The sequence below is a fragment of the Hypanus sabinus genome, chromosome 3 (genome assembly GCF_030144855.1).
Source record: "Hypanus sabinus isolate sHypSab1 chromosome 3, sHypSab1.hap1, whole genome shotgun sequence".
Classification (NCBI taxonomy): domain Eukaryota; kingdom Metazoa; phylum Chordata; class Chondrichthyes; order Myliobatiformes; family Dasyatidae; genus Hypanus; species Hypanus sabinus.
The window spans coordinates 162,484,487-162,508,195 of NC_082708.1; the positions used below are offsets into that span (position 1 = coordinate 162,484,487).

Genomic DNA, 23,709 nt, shown 5'->3' on the forward strand with positions numbered 1-23,709 from the left:
CAGGCCATTTGGCCCATCATGTCCACTTTGACAAATGGACACCCAGCCATATTAAAATCATCTTGTAACGTTTGTCCCTTAGCCATCTAAGCCAAGATAAATTAAGTGTTTAAGATGTTTCTGTCAGCGACTCTGCTTCCTCCACAGCGTGTTCCAGATGTTTACCACTCTCTGGGTAAAAGAATGACTTCTCAGATTCCCTTTAAAACTATATCCTCCAGTTTCATTCAACTTTGATAAGGGAAAAAGTTTCCTGCAAATTATACCCCATCATAATTTTATACTCTCAGAATGTTTGCAGAAAAGGCTAGCAAAGAGATGGGAATGGGCATTGTCTGAGGGATGCCCAGACACTATGATCTGGCCCAGTTGTGTCCCATGCCATGAGTGGATCCACAATGTGTAGATCTGAAGTGCTTTGTTTATAAAGATAGTGAACAGAGAGCACTAGAGACACAGGTGCAAAGTCAAAGTCGAGTTATTGTCATAAGCACAAGTACTGTACATGTATAAACACACCCTAAGATATAGGAGCAGAATTAGGCCATTTGGTCGATTGAGTATGCTCCATCATTTGATCACACCTCATCCAATCTCCTGCTTACTCCCCATATCCCTTCAAGCCCTGACCAATCAAGAATCTATCAACCTCTGCCTTTATGTATACTTAAGTCTTATATTTATGTATAAGATTTAGCTTCCGCAGCTACCTGTAGCAAAGAATTCCACAGATTCACCACTCTCTGGCTAAAGAAATTCTTCCTCATCTCCATTCCAAAATAACACTCCTCTATTCTGAGGCTTGAGTCTCTGGTTTCGACTCCTACCAGAGGAAGCCTCCCCTCCAATCCACTCTATCAAGGCCTTTCACCATTCACATGGTTTCAGTGAAGTCATCCTTTCCAAGATGAGGGGCCCAAAACTGCTCAAAATACTCCAAGTGAGGCTTTCTCTGTGCTTTATAAAGTCTCAGCATTACATTCTTGCTTTTATATTCTAGTCCTCTTAACATCACATTTGCCTTCCTTACCACAGACTTAACCTGCAAATTAATCTTTAGGGAATTCTGCACAAGAACTTCCAAGTCCCTTTGTGTCTGACTTGTTTGCATTTTCTCTCTATTTAGAAAATAGTCGACCCTTTCATTTCTCCTGTCAAAGTGCATGACCATACATTTCCAGACACTGTATTCCATCTGCTATTTCTTTGCCCATTCTTCAGTTGCCTCTACTTCCCCAAAGCTACTTACCCCTCCACCTACCTTCATATAGTCTACAAGTTTTTCAGCAAAACCATCAGTTCCATCATCTAAATCATTGACATATAATGTAAAAAGAATCGGTCCCAACACAGACTCCTGTGGAACACTACTAGTCAAGAGCAGCCAACCAGAAAAGGCTCCCTTTATTCCCACTTGCTACCTCCTTCATATCAGCCATTCCACTATCTTAGCCAGTAGCTTTCCTGTAATACCATAGGATTTTATATGTGGCACGTCATTAAATGCCTTCTGAAAATCTACTGCCTCTCCTTTGTCCACCCTGTTTCTTACTTCCTCGAAGAACTCTAACAGATTTGTTGGGCAAGATTTCCCTTTATAGAAACCATGCTGACTTTGACTTATTTTACCATTAGTCTTCAAGTATCTAGAAATCTCATACTTAATAATAGACTCCAACACTTCCCCAACCATTAAGGTTAAGCTATAATTTATTTTCTTTTGCCTACCTCCCCTCTTAAAGAGTGGAGTGACATTTGCAATCTTCCAGTCCTCCTGGGCCATGACAGAATCAAATGATTCGTGAAAGATTATGTCCAATACTTCTAGTATCTCTTTAGCAACCTCTCTCGGGACTCTGAGATGTAGTCTGTCTGGTCCAGATGAATTATCCACCTTAAGACCTTTAAGCTTGCCTAGCACTTTTTTCTTTGTGATAGCAATGGCACTCACTCCTGCTCCCTGACACTCATGGACCTCTGGCACACTGCTAGTGTCTTTCACCACAATGAAGACTGATACATAGTACCCATGAAGTTCATCTGCCATTTCAATGTCCCCCATTACTACCTCCCCAACATCATTTTCCAATGGTCCAATATCAACTCTCACCTCCCTTTTCCTCTTTACATAACTGAAAACACTTTTAGCATCCTACTTTATATTATTGGCTAGTTTACCCTCATATTTTATTTTTTCTCTTATTCCTTTTTTATTTGTCTTTTGTTGGATTTTAAAAGCTTTCCAATCATTCAACTTCCACTTTCGCTATCTAATAGACCCTTTCCTTGGCTTTCATGCAGTTATTAACTACCCTTTTCAGCCACAGTTGCTTCCAATCCACCTGGGCAAGCTCCTCTCTCAAGCCTCTGTACTTCCCTTTATTCCATTGCAATAATGATACATGTGATTTATGCTTCTCCCTCTCAAGTTGCAGTATGAATTCAATCATATTATGACCACTGCCTCCTCTGGGTTCCTTTACATTAAGCTCCCTAATAAGATCTGGGTTATTACACAACACCCAATCTACGATAGCCTTTCCCCGAGTAGGCTCAAACATAAACTGTTCTACAAAGCCATCTCGTAGGCATTCAACAAATTCCCTCTCTTGAGATTCAACACTAACATGATTTTCCCAATCCCCTTGCATATTGAAGTCCCCCATTACAACTGTCCTTTCCAACTCCCTTTGCAATCTCAACCCCACATCTTGGCTACATATCTAGTCAAGAAGAAAAAGGAATAGTTTGTAAAGCTTTTGGAAGTTGGGATCTAACAAAGCAGTTGAGTATAAACAAACCAGAAAAGAACCAAAGAAGGGAATTAGAAAAGCCAGCATGAGCCAAGTAAAGTCCTTGGCTGTAGGATGAAGGTGAATCCCAAGACATTCTATACATTCATTAAGAATAAAAGGATAACTAGGGAGAGGGTGGGACCACTCAAGGATAAAGAGGGTAACATTTGCTTAGATGCAGAGAATGTGAGTAAGGTACTTAATGAGTACTTTGCTTCAGTATTTACTAAGGAGAAGGATGTGGAGGACTGGGAGATTAGTACTGTGTGTGTAAATACGTTAGGGTGTTTAGAAGTCAAGAAGGAGGAAGTTCCTAAGGAGTATCAAGGTGGATAAGTCCCCAGGGCCTGATGAGATTTACTTCAGGTTATTGAAGGAGGCGAGAGATGAGATTGCTGGGGCCTTGACCAGTATCTTTGTGTCCTCCCTAGCCACAGGCGAGGTCCCAGAAGTCTAGTGAGTGGCTAATGTTGTACCCCTATTTAAAAAGGGAACAAAGGAAAATCCTGGGAACAGCAGACTGGTGAGCCTCACGTCAGTTGTAGGGAAATTGCTGGAGAAAATTCTTAGGGATGGGATGTATGAACATTTGGAAACCCATGGCCTAATTAGGGAGAGCCAGCATGGCTTTGTGCATGGCAAGTCATGCCTTATGAAGTTGATTGAGTTTTTTGACAAGGTGATGAGAGAGATTAAAAGGGTAGGGTAGTGGATGTTGTCTACATTGATTTTAGTACGGCGTTTTGACAAAGTCCCTCAAGGAAGGCTAATCAAGTCAAGTCAAGTCACTTTTTATTGTAATTTCGACCATAATTGCTGGTACAGTACACAGTGAAAATGAGACAAAGTTTTTCAGGACCATGGTGCTACATGAAACAATACAAAAACTACACTGCACTACGTGAAAACAACACAGAAAAAAATAAACTACACTAGACTACAGACCTACCCAGGACTGCATAAAGTGCACAAAACAGTGCAGGCATTACAATAAATAATAGACAAGACAATAGGCACAGTGGAGGACAGGAAGTTGGTTTCAGTCCAGTCTCTGGGTATTGAGGAGTCTGATAGCTTGGGGAAGAAACTGTTACGTAGTCTGGTTGTGAGAGCCCGAATGCTTCAGTGCCTTTTTCCAGATGGCAGGAGGGAGGAGAGTTTGTATGAGGGGTGCGTGGGGTCCTTCATAATGCTGTTTGCCTTGCAGATTCAGCATGTAGTGTAAATGTCTGTAATGCCAGGAAGAGAGACCCCAATGATCTTCTCAGCTGACCTCACTATCCGCTGCAGGGGCTTGCGATCCAAGATGATACAATTTCCGAACCAGGCAGTGATGCAGCTGCTCAGGATGCTCTCAATACAACCCCTGTAGAATGTGATGAGGATAGGGGCTGGGAGATTACCTTTCCTCAGCCTTCGCAGAAAGTAGAGATGCTGCTGGGCTTTCTTTGCTATGGAGCTGGTGTTGAGGGACCAGGTGAGATTCTCCGCCAGGTGAACACCAAGAAATTTGGTGCTCTTAACGATCTCTACCGAGAAGCCGTCAATGTTCAGCGGGGAGTGGTGGCTCCGTGCCCTCCTGAAGTCAACAATCATTTCTTTTGTTCACATTCAGAGACAGGTTTTTGGCTTTGCACCAGTCTGTTAGCCGCAGCACCTCCTCTCTGTATGCTGACTCGTCATTCTTGCTGGTGAGACACACCATGGTCATGTCATCAGCGAACTTGATAATGTGGTTCGAGCTGTGTGTTGCAGCACAGTCGTGGGTCAACAGAGTGAACAGCAGTGGACTGAGCACACAGCCCTGGGGGTCCCCCGAGCTCAGTGTGGTGGTGTTTGAGATGCTGCTCCTGATCCAGACTGACTGAGGTCTCCCAGTCAGGAAGTCTAGGATCCAGAAGATTAAGATGCATGGTGGTGTGCGGCAAATTGGCTTGTGTGTAGAAGACAGAGGGTAGTGGTTGAAAGGACTTAAGCAAGCTGGAGATCTGTAATTAGTGGAGTTCCACGGGGATCAGTACTGGAACTTCTCCTGTATGTAATGTATATAAATGACCTGGATGAAAATGTAAATGTGTGGGTTAGTAAGTTTGCAGATGATCCCAAGATTGGTGGAATTGTGGATAGTGTAGAAGACTGGCAATGAATACAGCATGATGTAGACCAGTTGCAGGTATGGGTGGAGTTTAACTCAGATAAATCTGAGCTGTTGCACCTTGGTAGGGCAAATGCAAGCAGAGAGATCTTGTGATCCAAGTACTTATGGAATGTTTGCTTTCATTAGTCCAGGGATTGAGTTCAAAAGTCAACAGGTTATGTTGAAACTTTATAAAACTCTGGTTAGGCCAATCTGGAGTATTGCATACAGTTCTGGTCACCCCATTGTCAGAAGGATGTTAAGGCTTTGGAGAGGGTGCTAAAGAAATTTATCAGGACATTTCCTGGTTTAGAGGGCATGTACCACAAGAGGCTGGATAAACTCAGGTTGTTTTCTCTGGAGTACTGGAGGCTCAGAGGAGATCCGATACAGATTACTGGATTACGAGAGGCATAGAAATACTGGGACTTCTACATCTAGAGGACAGAGAGTATCTGATTCCCAGGGCTGAAATGTCTGATAGCAGAGGACGTGCATTGAATGTGAACAGTTCAAAAGGGATGTGAGGGTTAAGTTTTTACTCAGCGAGTTATGTGCTAGAATGTGCTGCTTGTTATGATGGTAGAGGGAAAGACGTTAGAGGCTTTTAAGAAATGTTTGGCTAGGCACATTAATATAAGGTGGATGGAGGGATATGGAAATGGTGTAGGTAGGAGGGATTTGTGTTTCGGTGTTTTTGATTTGCTTTTAAGCTGGCTCAGCACAGCATTGGGGGCTGAGTGGCCAGTTAAATGTTCTACGGCTCCAATTGAGGTTCATTTTAAGCCATTACACCAGCTGACCATGGGGACACACAGGGAATATACATGCATTGGTGGAGTATTCCATAAAAGTGAAAACACATTTCCAGAAATCACAGGTGTCTCATCCAGCTGGAGGTTGACAACACTCTTGAATATTTCACTGGTCCCAAGCCACTGCACTTTGTTCCTAAGTTACTCACTTCAGTGCATTCTCCAAAGAATAGCAGCAAAGTGCAAATAAAGTGAGAGAGGCTCAGAGCCAGGGTTATGGTGGTGAACAGGACAGATGTTCCCAATTATCAAAGGGATAATCCACATGAGGAGTTCACAGTTCTCCAGAAGCAGAGGAAGGTGCATTTCCATAAGCTGCAAGTTTCCGATATGTCAACAGATCATTCTGCTGCATTCTTCTTGGTCATCAAAGGTGTCTGCTGATCCAGGGTAAGGGATCAGCCTTCTAGATGTGTCAGTACATAGACACACAGGTAGTACTATGGAGGTAGAACATCAAACCCCACTTGCAAAGTGGCAAAGTGAAAATGTGGCAGAGCATGTAACTTTATGGGAAAAATTTTGAATCTCTCAAGTACTCTGAACACTAACACGATTGAAATACTGTATATTATAATTTATAGTTACATTTAAAGTCATATTGGTGTGGCAGCTGCTGACACTTCTGTGTTTTCTACCTTACTTCACCCAGAAATGTCGTCATCTTGTACATGTGAACATGCTGGAATCCCCACTCTGTTTCTTATGACAAACTCTTGAATATTGTCAGGGACTCCTGATTGCTGAGTGACTACAGGCTTCACTGGATGGACATGTCATCTCAGCTTTTGACACTCTGAATGCTAATGTTTCAGCTCAATGTCCTGTCTTTGTCTTCTATCAAATTTCCAGCATTTGCAGGCAGTATTGAGTTTTGATTCTTGACATAGAAGCTTGTAACTACAGAGAACAGTTAAAGCAAATTGCAGATGTTTAAGGAGAGGCTGGATTAGCACATTAGGGAAAAGGAATATTGGTAAGAAGATGGGTAACTAGGTCTTTTCTCTGTTGTAAACATACTGTAATTCATGCAAATTATGTGTGTTTTCAACATTAGAGGCTAATAAAAGAGAGTCTTGAGAGTAATTCTGTATTCTATCTTCCCTTCCATCAGGTACAGTAGACACTCCATCTCTAAGAGGCAGAATTCAAGCCCAGCCAAACCCTGAACAGGTATGTACATCCCAGCTCTACAGGCTTGACTCCTACTACCCCCTCTTCAACCACACTACCACCAAAAGTCACTCCTCATTGAGATATTTAATGGTGGGTGTGACTTAGTCAAAGGAAAATGAGGATTTTTGGCACAGGTGCACACACAATCTTTGCCGATGTTGCTGTGTGTTGATTTGTTTGCTTCGCCCATACAATATGCATATTCTGCACTCTGCCTGTTGGCAGGAACAAAGCAAGATCCAACCTCTGGCAGGTCAGATACGTATCTACACAAATTGGGGATGTAGGTGGTTTCCATGTTATCCCTTGATCAAGGAACAGATCATGAAATTAGTACATGTAGGAGAGAGTACACTACAGGGAGGTGTGGACAAACAGAACGGGGGTGGCGGTCAGAGCCAGCATAGACTCAATTGGGCTCTCTTGTACAATAAGGAGTTATGAAAATATCAGAAGAGGATCTCAAACTGAGGTTACATTCCTGTACAATTTACTTGGCTTCCCCAGAGCGGACGATGAGAATGGCTCATATTGTTTGCCAGTGCTGAACGTGGGGAGGGCAGTGTCAGTGGTGTTCAGAGGGTAAAACAGTGTCAGTGATCTACTGATCACTGACAGCATCTGGACATAGTCCAGCAAGTATTTTATTGGCATGACTGGAGACGAGAATGGCCACTGCTTCTCATAACACCTGTATATTCACAACAGGTGATTGGAGGACCCCCCCCCCCCCCCACCATCACGTTGTGTAACTCTACGATCAAACCAAACAAAGGAAATTCAGACAGACCCGGCAGTTCAAAAACTGACATCCATGAAGCACTATGAACCATCACTGGCAGAAGTGTTCACCCCTCAGTTTGTCACCTCGTGGCCTGGCATGCCCATGCTGTCAAAGCAGGAGACCCGAGAGGGCAGGTGGGTGGGCTAGGAGCAGCACTAGTGATACTCAGGGATGTAGCTGAGAGAACTATTGCCAGCTCAAATGGAACCAAGTGACCCCCACCACCGATAGGTGATCAAATCAAAGTTTTGATATCCCACCTCATCTGGTTGTGAATGGTGGTGGGCAATTCAACCACAGACAGGTGGATGAGGCTGTAACACTCACAACTACGTTCAGTCAGTCAAAAGTGCCGAGTGGAATGATCCATCCTGGTTCCTCCTAAGATCCCACCCAAATCTGTCTCCTGCTGAGAGACTGGATACGATGGAGGCTGGGTGAACAAATAACATCCCAGTTGTGGTACTAAAGATCTGCACTGTGGCACCAGCAAGTAATTCTTAGTCAGTTATTTTAGTATGGTTATAGCACATTGGCACCTATCTTGTGTCTTGATCAAAATGGCAGAACAAATTCCAATCCAGCTAATTATTGATCAGTCAACAAAATAATGAAAGGTCTCAACGACAGTGCGTTTAAGGGACACATAAACCAAAGAGTTGAATTTACTGGACATGGGAGTGAGTGACTATCTACAGATTCACTTTCAAAGGCTCTTTACAACTCTTGTTTCCAATATTGTTTTTAATTTGCACAGTTCATCTTTTAAATGTTGGTTGTGTTACGAAATCCCGTAACTGGATCACTTACCAGCAAAGATAGAGAGGTCCGTTGAAGTCTTATGTACTATTTTTAAAAGTCTTTATTTATGAAAGGGGCATAAAGGTAAGATTAATACAAACACTCAGATAATATACGGAGTCACTACTTAATCTAAAAGCGCGGGTCTAATAATAACCATCAATAAGAAACAGCTCGATCGTTTGTCTAGGAGATAATATAGTGTCCGATGGAAATATAAAAGTCACTCAAATTCCTGCAGGCTTCTGGCGTTCGGGGGGAGGGGGGCGCTGAGTTTTCACTTGTTGGAGAGAAAGAGAGATTGGTGAGAAAAGAAAAACTTGCCCAGGTCTTTATGAAGCAAATCCATTGAATCAGGGGAGCGGGCTTCCCCGTTGTTAGCTAAAAGCGGTTTTCCGTGATTCCAGCCACAGATTCCAGGCCCGGAATCTAACGCACGTGTCTTCCTTCAAAATGGCTTCCCGCTACTACGGGATCGCTAGAGTGTCCTCTGGTGCGTCTGAAGGGGTTGTTCCCCCCCAGACCCTCCCTTATACTTCCTCACGGGGTCTCCAAAGTCAATCAGGTTGGGATGATGCAATCTCTCTCTCTCAACCAGCCCACTTTGCCCAAGGACTTTACACATGGTCTCCATGAGACAATATTCAATGTCACTTTATTTTGCATCGCGGTGGAACGCGGTATTCGGCACGTCTCTCTCTCTCTCTCCCATTTCCTGTGTCTATTCGGCACGTCTCTCTCTCTTCCACTTCCTGGGTCTACTGACCCCCCCCCCCTCAACTAGTGCTCTTGCGATTCTCACAAAGGAGGGGGCTGCGGACATAACAGTTGTTTGTCAATCTTTATCTATTTATGTTAACATTTTCATATAATTCTATTGTACTTATTTTCATCCTTCACACTGAGCTTGTGCCTTGACTTTGAAAGAGCCCTCTGATTAGTCCCACTCTCCAGATCTTTCACTGAGTCCAGCAGTTCCTCCTGGTATGTATCTACATTAATTCTGAAAATTGTTCAATCTGCCTCCTTGTAGATCCCCTTTGGCCCAATGTGGCTATGTGTTGAACATAGATAAAATAATCCCACTGTTCTGCTTTGAAACATATAGGGGATCTGATTGAAACATATAAGATTATTAAGGGATTGGACACACTGGAGGCAGGAAGCATGTTCCCGCTGATGGGTGAGTCCAGAACTAGAGGCCACAGTTTAAGAATAAGGGGTAGGCCATTTAGAACAGAGATGCGGTAAAACTTTTTCACCCAGAGAGTGGTGGGTATGTGGAATGCTCTGCCCCAGAAGGCAGTGGAGGCCAAGTCACTGGATGCATTCAAGAGAGAGTTAGATAGAGCTCTTATAGATAGCAGGGTCAAAGGATATGGGGAGAGGGCAGGAACGGTGTACTGATTGTGTATGATCAGCCATGATCACAGTGAATGGCAGTGCTGAATGAAGGGCCGAATGGCCTATTCCTGCACCTACTGTCTATTGTTTATGCCTAAATCCTGCAGATGAATGTACTCCCATTCTGAGTAGGTTCATCTGGCTGCTTTAGCAACACCATTGTAACAGTAGACCTTGTGAGTAATTTTAATGGAATGCATATTGTTTTGAATTAATGGGGAAATCATTCTTTCCGTCCTTCCAGGCTTTGCAAAGTTTCCTGCAGCGACAGAGAATTGGTAGGATGGCTACTGCTGAGGAGGTGGCCCACCTCTGTGTGTACTTGGCATCGGATGAAGTAAGTAGCTGGCCACCGTAACACTGAACGTGTCAGGCAATGATAATGCTGATCTGAAAATCACACCTGGTAAACAGTCACCAGGGTGTGTACAGTGTTAGGGAGGTTTCCCCTCAGACTAAAGCCTGAAAAATACCCTCACAACTCAGTTCAGGGGGACTCCTACACACTGATGTAATATATTTATGTTAACATAGAATCAGGAGGGCATTTAGAACATACACAAACAGATGGAAGGACTCATCAGGGTAAGTAGCATCTATATAGCATGATAAGAGGCATAGACAAAGTGGACAAATTTGGTCCTCCGAATTCTGCAGACTAACGTATGGTCTATAATATAATCTCATTAATGTGGTCATGCCTTTCGTATTCCTCAGTTCCATTCATGTAGCCTCAATAGATGAGCTCTCCAGTCTTGTCCTGTCTGTGCATTATTGTGACATTTTCCCTCTCCTGCTCTATCAGGTCTAAAACCAAGGAATCCTGGAATGTTGATCTGCCATTTCTACACCTGCAACCAAGTCTTAATAATGGCATAATGTCATAATTTCATGTGCTGATTCATGATTTATTTATTCATGAATTATTTAGTGTTGCATTTGTTATGTTATGATTGCACTGCCCCTGGGAAACGCTATCTCATTCTGCCCTGCAGAGCTGATGTACGGTTAGAATGACAAAGTTTTTGAATCTTGAATCTAAGCTCATCCACTGTACTTTCTGTACTCTGCATTGAAATACAGTAGATTCTGGTTAATTGGGGCACTGCTTATTTAGGACAACTCTTAAAGAACAAAAAAAATTGAGAAAATTGCCGGTTCCCTTTGCTTAATTGGGACGGAGGTTGTGGCTGAGCAGACCATAGAGCATAAGATATAGGAGCAGAATTAGGCCATTTAACCCATCAAGTCTGCTCCACCATTTCATCATGGCTGATCCATTTCCCTCTCAGCCCCCATCTTCTGCCTTCTCCCCATAACCCTTCAAGAAAGGGAGTGGAGATAACTCAGAAAATTCTTGACCAGTGAGTCTCACTTCAGTGATGGGCAAGTTGTTGGAGAAGATCCTGATAGGCAGGATTTATGAGCATTTGGAGAGACACACAATCTGATTAGGGATAGTCAGCATAGCTTTGTCAAGGGCAGGTCATACCTTATGAGCCTGATTGGATACTTTGAGAATGTAACAAAACACATTGATGAAGGTAGAGCAGTGGATGTAGTGTATATGGATTTCAGTAAGGCATTTGATAAGGTTCCATATGCAAGGCTCCTTCAGAAAGTAAGGAGGCATGGGATCCGAGGAGACCTTGCTTTGTGGATCCAGAATCGGCTTCCCACAGAAGGACCCCTCGTCTTGGTGATTTTTATAAATGACCTGGACAAAGAAGTAGAAGGTGGGTTAGTAAGTTTGCTGAAGACACAAAGGTTGGAGGTGTTGTGGATAGTCTGGAGAGTCATCAGAGGTTACAGCGGGACATGGATAGGATGCAGAAGTGGGCTGAGAAGTGGCAGATGGATTTCAACACAGATAAGTGTGAAGTGGTTCATTTTGGTAGGTCAAATTTGAAGACAGAATATAATAGTAATGGGAAGACCTTTGGCAGTGTGAAGGATCTGAGAGATCTTGGGTCCATGTAGATAGGACACCCAAAGCTGCTGCGCAGATTGGCAGTATTGTTAAGAAGGTGTGTAGGCATCAATCAACTGTGGGATTGAATTCAAGAGCCATGAGGTAATGCTACAGCTATGTCAGACCCCACTTGGAGTACTGTGTTGAGTTCTGGTCACATCACTGCAGGAAGGATGCAGATACTATAGAGAGAGCGCAGAGGAGATTTCCAAGGATGTTGCCTAGATTGGGGTGTATGCCTTATGAGAATAGGATGAGTGAACTTGACCTTTTCTCCTTGGAGCAACGGAGGAGAAGAGGTAACCTGATAGAGGCATATAAGATGAGGAGGGGTATTGATCATGTGGATAGTCAGAGGCTTTTTCCCAGGGCTGAAATGGCTAACACAAGGGGGCATAGTTTTAAGATGCTTGGAAATAGGTACCGAGGGGTTGTCAAGGGTAAGTTTTTCACACAGAGAGTGGTGGGTGCGTGGAATGTACTGCTGGCAGCAGTGGAAGTGCTTTAGGGTCATAACTCCCACCACATTCAACATTTTGGTTCCAGTCCTGATAGGGTCTTTTAAGAGCCTCTTAGATAGGTAATGGAGCTATGCGCTAGGGAAATTTTAGGCAGTTTCTAGAGCAGGTTACATGGTCGGCACAACACTGTGGGCCGAAGGGCCTGTAATGTGCTGTAGATTACTATGTTCTATGTTCAGTCACCTTGAGAGCTGACATCTCTGTCTTCTGTTCCATGCCTGGCTAAAATAAAAGTTGCAGGGCAGATTTGAATTTGTTATTTTTTGCTCAGCAAAACCTGTTCTTGAGGCTTCAATTTAGCCACTCATGTTTATAATGACAGCTCAGAGTTACTCTACACACTCATCTTTCTAAATGACACCTAATCATGTTGTTTCACTTGTAAAACCAGAAATGAACAGGCAGTGCCACGGGTGGCAGCCAGATTATCAATCCTGTCCACCCACCCTCTCCATCTCCCACATCTTTCAATTACAGCAGGTTTATGCCACAATGCTGTACCCCACTGTTGCTTACACTGGATAAATATTAGGGATTAATACACAGTTTTATAGTACTGTTGGTAGTGTTCTAATTTGTTCTGTATTACATTTAAATATATAATTTGTTTCTCAGCTTGTCTTGTTTTATATTATTTCCATGAAACTTCAGCAAATTGCAGCAGCCGCTAAATTGGACCAAAATGTATGTGTCCCGATTAACTAGAATCCACTTTAGATGCAACTCAGAACATAATTCCCACCACATTCAACATTTTGGTTCCAGTCCTGATATTTAGGCTTAGCAATATCTTTCTCCATATCCATTCCACTATTTGTGCTGGCACTTTGGTTCCTAACCCCCTGCAGCCCTAGTTTAAAACCCCCAGTGCAGCACAAGCAACCCTTCTCGCAAGGATGTTAGTCTCCCTTCAGTCCCCATTTGGCTTCATTTAACAGTTGTACAATAATATTGATCGTTATGGATACCACTCATCACATCAGACATTTGCTTTCAATTGCTTAGCTGACCATCTGTCTCCCCTGCTTCCCAAGGGCTGTGTGTATGGACTGTCTGCTCATATACACTAATCAGAATTGAAAGAGCTTTGAGATAACACAAACATTACCAGCATGGAACAGGAAAATGGAGTCAGTTCATATCATAAGATTCATTTATTATCAATGCATGTATCCACATACAACTCTGAAATTTGTCTTCTTCAGATAGCCATGAAACAAAGAAAGATCATGAAAGTCATTCAGAGAGAAACATCAAACCCATCCTCACCTCGCACAAAACAGAACAGCATCATCGAACCCCAAACAACCCCTCCCATTGTGCAAGGGAATGGTGATGGGGGTTGATGTTCTGTCATGTTCTGTTAGTTGGTGGGATGGGGCCAGATAGAGGGTGAAAATACAAAGAAATTAGGAGATGATGGAGCTAGAAGCTGGGAATAGGAGTGAACACACTGGAGGGTGAGGATGGAGAATGGATATGGAGGGGCAGATGCTCAGAGTCTGCAGTTCTGGTGTTTACATAATGCTTACGTTGTTTATTTGTATTTGCAGTCTGCCTATGTGACAGGAAAAGAATTTATCATCGATGGAGGCTGGAGCTTGTGATTAGTGAATGTAAAAGTGGTGCACATAACAGATTATCTGATTCATCGTTAATTGACCACATGATTCGAGAACTAATTATGTATGGGACTCCTGTCTGTGTGTAGCCCCTCTCCTACATTGTAAATCAGTATATTGTGTCCCTCCTGACACTGAATCACTTTTCCTCCTGGTCCTGATCATGTCTCCAGTTTAATATGCATGTCCTTCTAAGGAGGTATTGTTATATCCGCAGCCCCCTCCTTTGTGAGAATCACAAGAGCACTAGTTGAGGGGGGGTCAGGAGACCCAGGAAATGGGAGAGAGAAACGTGCCGAATACCTTGTTCCACCGCGATGCAAAATAATGCGACATTGACCATTGTCTCCTGGAGACAACATTTGTGGATTGGGGACTATGCGACGTGCAAGCCCTCGGGCAAAGTGGGCTGGTTGAGAGAGAGATTGCATCATCCCAACCTGATTGACATCTGAGACCCTGTGAGGAAGTATAAAAGAGGGTCTGGGGGAACAACCCCTTTAGTCGCACCAGAAGAAACGCTAACGATCCCGTAGTAGCGGGAAGCCATTTGAAGGAAGTCACGTGCGTTGGATTCCGCGGCTGGAATCGGTGACTGGGACCACGGAAACCAGCTTTTAGCTAACAATGGGGAAGCCTGCTCCCCTGATTCAACGGATTTGCTTCATAAAAGACCCGGGCAAGTTTCTTTTCTCACCAATCGCTCTCACTCTCTCTCTCTCTCCAACAAGTGAAAACACAGCGGTCCCCAAAAGGCTGAAGCCTGCAGGAACTGAGTGACTTTTATATTTCCATCGGACAATATATTATCCCCTAGACAAACGATCGAGCTGTTTCTCATTGATGGTTATTATTAGACCTGCGCTTTTAGATTGAGTAGTGACGACGTATATTATCTGAATGTTTGTATTAATCTTATCTTTGTGCTCCTTAATAAATAAAGACTCTTAAAAATAGTACCATCAGACTTCAACCGACCTCTCTGTTGGTAAGTTTGCCAGTAAGTGATCCAGTTACGGGATTTCATAACAGTATTCACCTTAACTTTGACCCACAGCACTCTCCTTGGTACCAGACCTGCCCAGTTATAGCCAGTCTACTTTTACAGGTCCGTTCCATCCTAGAATAGATCCCAGGGCCTCAGGAATCTGAAGCCTTCTCCTGCACCAAGTCTCTAGCCTTATCAGCCACTCCGACCCTATCTCTGTAATGAACTGCTGCTCACAGAGTCATCCAGCACAGAAACATGCCCATCATGTCCAAACATCAAATATTCATATGTACCGATTCCATTTTCCAGCACCTGATCTGGGCCTTGATGATTCATGTGCTTGGCTGGACATTCTTTAAATGTTGTAAGAACCTCTGCCTCCGTCACCCATGCTGCCGTGTGTCTCAGGTCAGTGCTCTCGCCTGCGTTTGTGGTGAGTGATGTTGTCACTGACTCAACACACAGGGACAGGATGCTTCAGCTATTTATCCTTCAGCAGTAGCGGATAGCAAGATGAGAATGAGCACCCACCCATGGCGTGGGCACGGAGACTTACCTAAGTGCTGTACTTCCCGTGGCCACTTCATCACAGTCTCAACCATCCGTCTGTTTGACACCACATAGCGTTTTCTCACAGCCCGTCCCATCACCCATTGTTCAGAAGCAGCACAAGTAACTGGCTGGAAATATCACAAGTGATGTGTTGAATTGTGAGAGGAAGTGGACAGTGATGGTTGTCAGTCTTGTGTTCCACAAGAAACCTGACATCTCTCTGTGACACGAAATACTATTCCATTCCAAAAGCACATTGTGAATCTCTTCAACTTGCTTAAGCCTTCTGCTCCTTTATATCATTGGCTCCACCACTTCTGCCAACTCACTTTCTCCCCTGTGAAGCTTTAATTTAACTACGATTTCCTTTCAATGCAATTTACAGCCTCACCAAGAGAATGCCGCAGGATATACAGTAAATAAAAGTTATTACTGAAATAAAGTGGTTTCCTGACCTCGATACTGCATGAATCATCAGAAATTGTGCAGGCTAGCTTGTTCTTGGAGAGAAGGCTATGTGCAGATTGTGAGTGGGAATTTTGCTTAAGGAGATAAGTAAACCAGTCACTGGCAGATCAAAGTGATACGTCCTGTGATTTGACAGTAACGAGAATGATGAAATAAATGCTTGGATGAGTTTGGCATTCATTTATTATTATTATATGTATCAAGATACAATAAAAACCTAGTCTTGAATACTGTTTATACAGATCACATCATTGCTTAGTGCATTCAAAAGGCCTCAATTTCCTAAAGGGTGTGCTAATGAAATAAACAAGTTTTTTTTAATGTTCATGAGAATTTATCTGAGAGTTCATGTGAACAGCATTTCTTTCTCCAATGAATGACAAAGTGGATGTTTCAAGATTGTTTAATGTTATTTCTAGTACACAAGTGTAAAGGAGAACAAAATAATTCTTACTCTGGATCCAAAGTAGCACAAAAAAACACAGTAAGATAAATAACACAAACTCTTACTGCCTCTCACGGAAATTTGAAAAGAAATTAATACCTGCTTCTTTTGACTGTTACAGTTGTTGAGGCTTGGTTATTATTTTACTCTGACTCTGCAGCACCAGGCTAACCTGCCTAGTTTTCCCATGCTGGTGTTTAAAGTTCCCATTTACGTACATGACACTTGTGCTCTTAATATGTGTCCCAGCTATGTGGAGTACTTCACTATGTCTTCAGCCTGAGCCTGAGTCTCCAGAGGGTTCCCGTGCTGTGGAAGGCGTCCTGCCCCATCCCTGTACCGAAGATGCTGTGCCCCAGTGGCTCCAATGACTACAGACCGATGGCATTGACCTCCCACTTCATGAAGACCCTGGAGAGACTTGTTTTAGAGCAGCTCCGGCCTATGGTTAGGCCGCACTTAGACCACCTCCAGTTCGCCTACCAGCCCTGACTAGGAGTTGAGGATGCCATCGTCTACCTGCTAGAACATGTCTACGCCCACCTGGACAAGCCAGCGAACACTGTGAGGGTCATGTTTTTTGACTTCTCCAGTGCATTCAAAACCATCTGCCCTGCTCTGCAGGGTGAGAAGCTGACAGTGATGCAGGTGAATGCTTCCCTGGTGTCATGGATTATTGATTACCTGACTGGCAGACCACAGTACATGCAACACTGTGTGTCAGACAAAGTGGTCAGCAGCACTGGGGCTCCACAGGGGACTGTCCTGTCTCCCTTTCTCTTCACCATCTACACCTCGGACTTCAACTACTGCACAGAGTCTTGCTAACTTCAGAAGTTTTCTGATGACTGCCATAGTTAGATGCATCAGCAAGGGGGATGAGGCTGAGTACAGGGCTACAGTGGGAAACTTTGTCACATGGTGTGAGCAGAATCAGCTGCAGCTTAATGTGAAAAAGACTAAGGAGCTGGTGGTGGACCTGAGAAGGGCTAAGGCACCGGTGACTCCTGTTTCCATTCAAGGGGTCAGTGTGGACATGGTGGAGGATTACAAATACCTGGGGATACGAATTGACAATAAACTGGACTGGTCAAAGAACACTGAGGCTGTCTACAAGAAGGGACAGAGCCGCCTCTACTTCCTGAGGAGACTGAGGTCCTTTAACATCTGCCGGACGATGCTGAGGATGTTCTATGAGTCTGTGGTGGCCAGTGCTATCATGTTTGCTGTTGTGTGCTGGGACAGCAGGCTGAGGGTAGCAGACACCAACAGAATCAACAAACTCATTCGTAAGGCCAGTGACGTGGGGGCGGAACTGGACTCTCTGACGGTGGTGTCTGAAAAGAGGATGCTGTCCAAGTTGCATGCCATCTTGGACAATGTCTCCCATCCACTCCATAATATACTGGTTAGGCACAGGAGTACATTCAGCAGGAGACTCATTCCACTGTTACATACCCCGTAACTGAGTGTCTAACCAGCAGAGAAAGAAGAATCCGTTGGAGTCTGGTGGTACTATATTCAAAGGTGTTTATTAGTAAAATAAGCAAATCAATATCAATAATGCAAATAGATAGATAATAAACGTTAGCAATAATAAACCTAAAAGTGTGGGAATAATAATAAGCAATAATAAACAAGCTCTATCGATGTCTAGGGATAATGAATTGTCATATAAAAGTATAAAGTTCAGTTCATACGTGCTGAGGTAGATATTGGTTGTGTTGTAATTGTTAGAGAGAGAGAGCAGTAACAGCTACAGTCAGGCAAACCTTCCTTTGCGTTCTTGATCCGTCGTGTCGTTGTTGTGAAAAGGGCTCCTCAAAAGCGGGTATCGGTCTGAGAGATGCCTTATGGATAACCTGGTTTGGATCAATAACTGGTCAGCCCCAGTATCTCTCCAGATTCTCACTGGAACTGGGGTTTCTCCTTCTTTCACAGACACCGTCCCTTCCAAAATAAATTTCTCACACCCCTCTCATACTCTATCTACCTTTGCCTCCCTCATCGATCTACTGACCGACTCAATGCAACCTGTAGGGATTGCCGTTTTCCCTTTTCCTGTCTCCTTCGGAGCAAAGCACTAAGATGCAATACGACCAACTTTTCCACAATTATAACAGGTCAAGCCAGGAACCTTCCTGCCAGCCTGCTTGTCCTCCTCCTTACCTTTACCACTAGCTCCCGGCTTATTCTCAACCTTAGCCGGCGGGCTTTCTCTACCGTCCCTACGGTCTTTCTGGTAATTCTTATTTGAGGAAAACTTTGCCTTGCGGGTTAGGGCGTACTCGTCTGCTAATTTGGCAGTCGCAGACAGAGTCTCCGTCTCCTTCTCATCCAAGTACGTCTTCATATTTTCAGGGATACAACTTTTAAATTGCTCCATCAGCATTAACTGCACCAGTTTATCATTATCTCCAACAACCCCTTTTGAGGCGCACCAACGCTCATAACACATCTGCATCTCACGGGCAAACTCTAAATACGTGTGGTTCCAGGGCTTCTTCAAATTCCGGAACTTCTGCCGGTATGCCTCTGGCACCAACTCGTAACTCCTCAAGACAGCCCTTTTTACTTCCTCATAATTCCTAGACTTCTCTATGGACAATGCCAAATACGCTTGTTGAGCCTTCCCCCTAAGTACGCTCTGTACCAGAACAGCCCATTTTCTCTCAGACCAATTCTGATTCACAGCCACTTTCTCAAAATGGAGGAAGAACTTATCGACATCTGTCTCCTCGAATGGAGGTACCAACTGGATCTCCTGACTAATCTTGAACCCCTCATTTGAGTCTGCCACCCGGTCTCTTCCATGCTGTACCTTTAACCTCTCTATTTCCAGCACATGCTGCCTCTCTTTCTCCCTTTCCTTCATCTGCCTTTCAGCTTCTTCCTTCTCCCTTTCAGCCGCCTCTTTCCTTTCAGCTTTCCTTTCTTCCTCCCCTCTTTCCAGCTGCCTCATCTGAAGCTCATGCTTCCTCTGTTTCTCTTTCTCAGCCAACTTTAATTTTTCTATCTCTAACTGAACCTCCCCCTCGGCTGGTTTCCTCCCAGGGAACAGGTCCAATTCATCTGGTGTGAACACACCCTTGGATACATAATGCATAGCTATTTCTCTCTGTATATCCACCTTTCTCATCTACGATTTCACCTCTGGAAGATCTAATTGTTTCGCAACATTCACCAATTCCGTCTTCGTGGCAACCTCTAGCACCTTCAAAGTTGGGTTTTCTAAAAATTTGTCTATTTCCATCTCTGCTGGTTTCCCGTCTGGTTACCCACGCAACCAGATCAGATAAGGGACTTTTAACCCATTTCACTGCCCCCCCCCCCCCCCATTTGGTAATTAAATCCTGGAAGACAAGGCCCCAATTTGTTAAGTACCCCGTAACTGGGTATCTAACCAGCAAAGACAAAAGAATCCATTGGAGCCTGGTGGTACTATATTCAAAGGTGTTTATTAGTAAAATAAGCAAATCAATATCAATAATTCAAATAGATAAATAATAAATGTTAGCAATAATAAACCTAAAGGTGTGGGAATAATAATAAGCAATAATAAACAAGCTCTATCGATGTCTCAGGGATAATGAATTGTCATATAAAAGTATAAAGTTCAGTTCAGTTCATACATGCTGAGGTAGATATTGGTTGTTGTGTTGTAATCGTTGGGGAGAAAGAGAGAGAAGTAACAACTACAGTCAGGCAAACCTTCCTTTGCGTTCTTGATCCGTCGTATCGTTGTTGTGGCCATTCAGTTATGACCCCTCTGTCCTTCAGCTAGACCGTTCTTCTGTGGTGGACTCATCACTCTGGCATGACTGGACACACACACAAGTCCCCACCTGCCCTGCTATAACACTGTGAGTTTAACTGACCGATCTCTTTGTTCAGTCTCCAATGCCCCACACCTTCCCATGGGTTCCAACACTCAAGCAGTGCTCAATAGTGTGTCTCCTGGTGTGTCTGAGGGGTGTCTCCCCAGACCTCACTTTTATCCCTACTCACGGGGTCTCAGTTGTCAATCAATTTTGAATGGATGTGTCCATCAAACCAGCCCACTCTGGCTGTCCACTGAGGAATTTTAATGAACAGAATGGTATAAGATAAATAACCCTCTCAGAAGCCACAATTCTCTCAGGAGTCATAATACGGTAAATCAACAAGTCTCGGTCCCCTGCTTTATCTCTCTCTTATGTTCCAGCATGTTTGCTTTTACATCTCTCTCTCTCTCATTAGCAGCATAGCAACAGTAACAGTTTGTGACTCTCCCGGGGGGGTGGGGGGGACATGGGCAACTCTGCACCCTTCTGCTCGTCAGAGCTGTTCATCCTTCATAACACCACCGAGATGCAACACTGAGTGTCATAGGAAGACATTCCTGCCTATGGCCATCAAACTTTACAACTCCTCCCTTGGAGTGTCAGACACCCTGAGCCAATAGGCTGATCCTGGACTTAATTCCACTTGGCATAATTTACTTATTATTATTTAATTATTTATGGTTTTATATTGCTATATTTCTACACTATACTTGGTTGATGCGATTGTAACGAAACCCAATTTCCCTCGGGATCAATAACGTATGTCTGTCTGTCTGTCTGTCTGATATCCTCACTAATTTTCAGTCCTTTGGCCCTGGCTGCCTCATTTTTACCACAGATGTCCAGTTCCTATACACTTCTATCCCCCATCAAGAAGGCCTTAAAGCTCTCTGCTGCTTAATCAGCTGCCCTCCACCACCAGCCTCCTCTGTCTGGCAGAATTTGTCCTCACCCTCAACAATGGTTCCTTTGGCTTCTCTCACTTCCGTCAGACTCAAGAGGTAACCAAGGGCTTCAGCTATGCCTGCCTTCTTGGCTAAGAACAGAATGCGGCCAATCCACCCATCAAATCTGTTCTGCCATTTGATCATGCTGATTCACTTTCCCTTTCAACCTCATTCTTCTGCCTTCTCCATGTACCTTTAACACCCTGACTAATCAAGAACCTACTAACCTCAGTTTTGAATATATAGTACCCGCACAGCTGCTTGTGGCAATGAGTTCCAATCCCACATCTCTTTTCTCAAGGGAATTCTTCCTCATTTCTGTTCTAAAGGCTCATGCTTCTTTTCTGTGGCTGATGTAGCTTCCTTGTGATTGTATCTACGTGGTTGGGTCCAGGGCAAGTTATCTGAGCTGTTAACAGCCAGGAATTCAAAGCTGCTGACCCTGTCCACCTCTGGCCCGTCAACGAGAGCTGGTACATAGTCTCTTCATTTCTCCTTTCCAAAGACAGTGGGATTAGCTTATTGGTTTTGTCGATGTTAAGTGTGGAGTTGGTTATTGTGGCACCACTCAACCGGGTGATCTGTCTCACCCCTGTACAGTGACTCATCAACACCTGTGTTTCAACTAAAAATCTGGGGCTAGAGAGAGGCAATACTATGCAGACAGTAGAACATTTCTCTATTCATGTTCTAAACTCCTGAAGTTCAAACATGCAGAATAAATACTGCCGTAACAAATGGGCTCACAGCCATATAAATGCAATAGCAATCTTAAAGACTGCCTTATGACTCACCTTAGCTGACCTTCCAGAATGTTGCTACAGCGTCGTGAGGTCTCCAGACTGCCAAGAAAACAATGCTGAAGAGAACTTCTGGTAAGACTGAAGTGTTGGGGCTTGAGACCTCCCTTGTCTCTTTTGACCAATGTATAATTGCTTGAGAAGAAGATAGATCAAGGCAATGCAGTGGATGTTGTTTATTTGGACTTTCAGAAGACCTTTGAAAAGGAGCCACATATGAGGCTAGTTACCAAGTTGAGAGCTCATGGTATTACTGGAAAGTTACTAACATTGTTAGAGCATTGGCTGATTGGTAGGAGGCAGCAAGTGGGAATAAAAGTTTCCTGTTCTGGTTGGCTGCCAGTGACTAATGGTGGTCCGTAAGGGTCGGAGTTGGAACCACTTCTTTTTATGCTGTTATATCAATGATTTAGATGATGGAATAGTTGGCTTTTGTTGCCAAGTTTGCAGATGATATGAAGATAGGTGGAGGGGCAGGTAGTTTTGAGGAAACAGGTAGGATGCAGAAGGACTTAGATGAGGAGAATGAGCAAGAAAGTGGTAAGTGAAATACAATGTTGGAAAATGCATGGTCATGCACTTTGGTAGTAGAAATAAATGTGCAGACTATTTTCTAAATGGGGAGAAAATCCAGGAATCTGAGATGCAGAGGGACTTGGGAGTCCTTGTGCAGAATACCCTGAAGGTTAACTTGGCAGGTTGAGTCGATGAGGAAGGCAAATGCCATGTTAGCATTCATTTTGAGGGGTCAGAGTAAGGATGTACAGTATTACTGAGGCTTTATAAGACACTGGTGAGGCTTCACCTTGAGTATTGTGAACATTTTTTGGGCCCCTCATCTTAGAAAAGTTGTGCTAGCATTGGAGAGGGTCCAGAGGAGGTCCACAAGAATGATTTCAAAAATGAAAGGGTTATCATTCAAGGAATGTTTGATGGCTCTGGGTCTGTACTCACTGGAATTCAGAAGAATTGTGGGGGGTAGGGGATCACATTGAAACCTTTCCTATGTTGAAAGGCCTAGATAGAGTAGATGTGGAAAGGATATTTCCCATGGTGTGAGAGTCTAGGACAAGAGGGCACAGCCTCAGGACAGAGGGGCGCCCTTTCAAAACAGAGATGCGGATAAATTTCTTTAGCCAAAGGATAGTGAATTTGTGGAATTTGTTGCCACCTGCAGCTGAGCTGTGGAGGCCAGGTCGTTGAGTGTATTTAGGGCAGAGATTGATAGGTTCTTGATTGGACATGCCAACAAAGGTTACAGGGAGAAGGCTGGGAACTGGGGTCGAGGAAGAGATAGAAAAAAAGGATCAGCTATGATTGAACAGTGGAGCAGACTCAATGAGCCAGATGCCCTAATTCTGCTCCCATGTCTTATGGTCTTAAGTAAAAGACTAAAGAGCAACAGTGCTATATTGGAGGGACATAAGGGACAGCTGTGTTGTCTGTTTCAGGGAGACATGCCTTACCCCAACTCCTCCAACTCAGTGTTCCAGCCATTAGACCATAAAACCATAAGAGATAGGAGCAGAATTAGGCCAATCAGCCTATTGAGTCTGCTCCACCATTCCACCAGAGTTGATTTATAATCCCCCTCAACCCCATTCTCCTGCTTTCTCCCCATAATCCTTATGTCACCAATGGTGACATGGCCCAAG

At 43.8% G+C, this 23,709-nt stretch overlaps 1 protein-coding gene across 1 annotated transcript in view; it reads left to right on the forward strand.

Moving 5' to 3' along the window:
• bdh2 (3-hydroxybutyrate dehydrogenase, type 2) overlaps positions 1–16,266 on the forward strand; it is a 59,960-nt gene extending 43,694 nt beyond the window's left edge. The window contains exons 8-10 of the mRNA XM_059965540.1: positions 6,862–6,920; positions 10,157–10,249; positions 13,959–16,266. Of these exons, the coding sequence (XP_059821523.1) occupies positions 6,862–6,920; positions 10,157–10,249; positions 13,959–14,012 (206 nt within the window). The 3' untranslated portion in view covers positions 14,013–16,266. The remainder of the gene's footprint in view (positions 1–6,861; positions 6,921–10,156; positions 10,250–13,958) is intronic.
• The last annotated feature ends 7,443 nt before the right edge of the window (positions 16,267–23,709 follow it).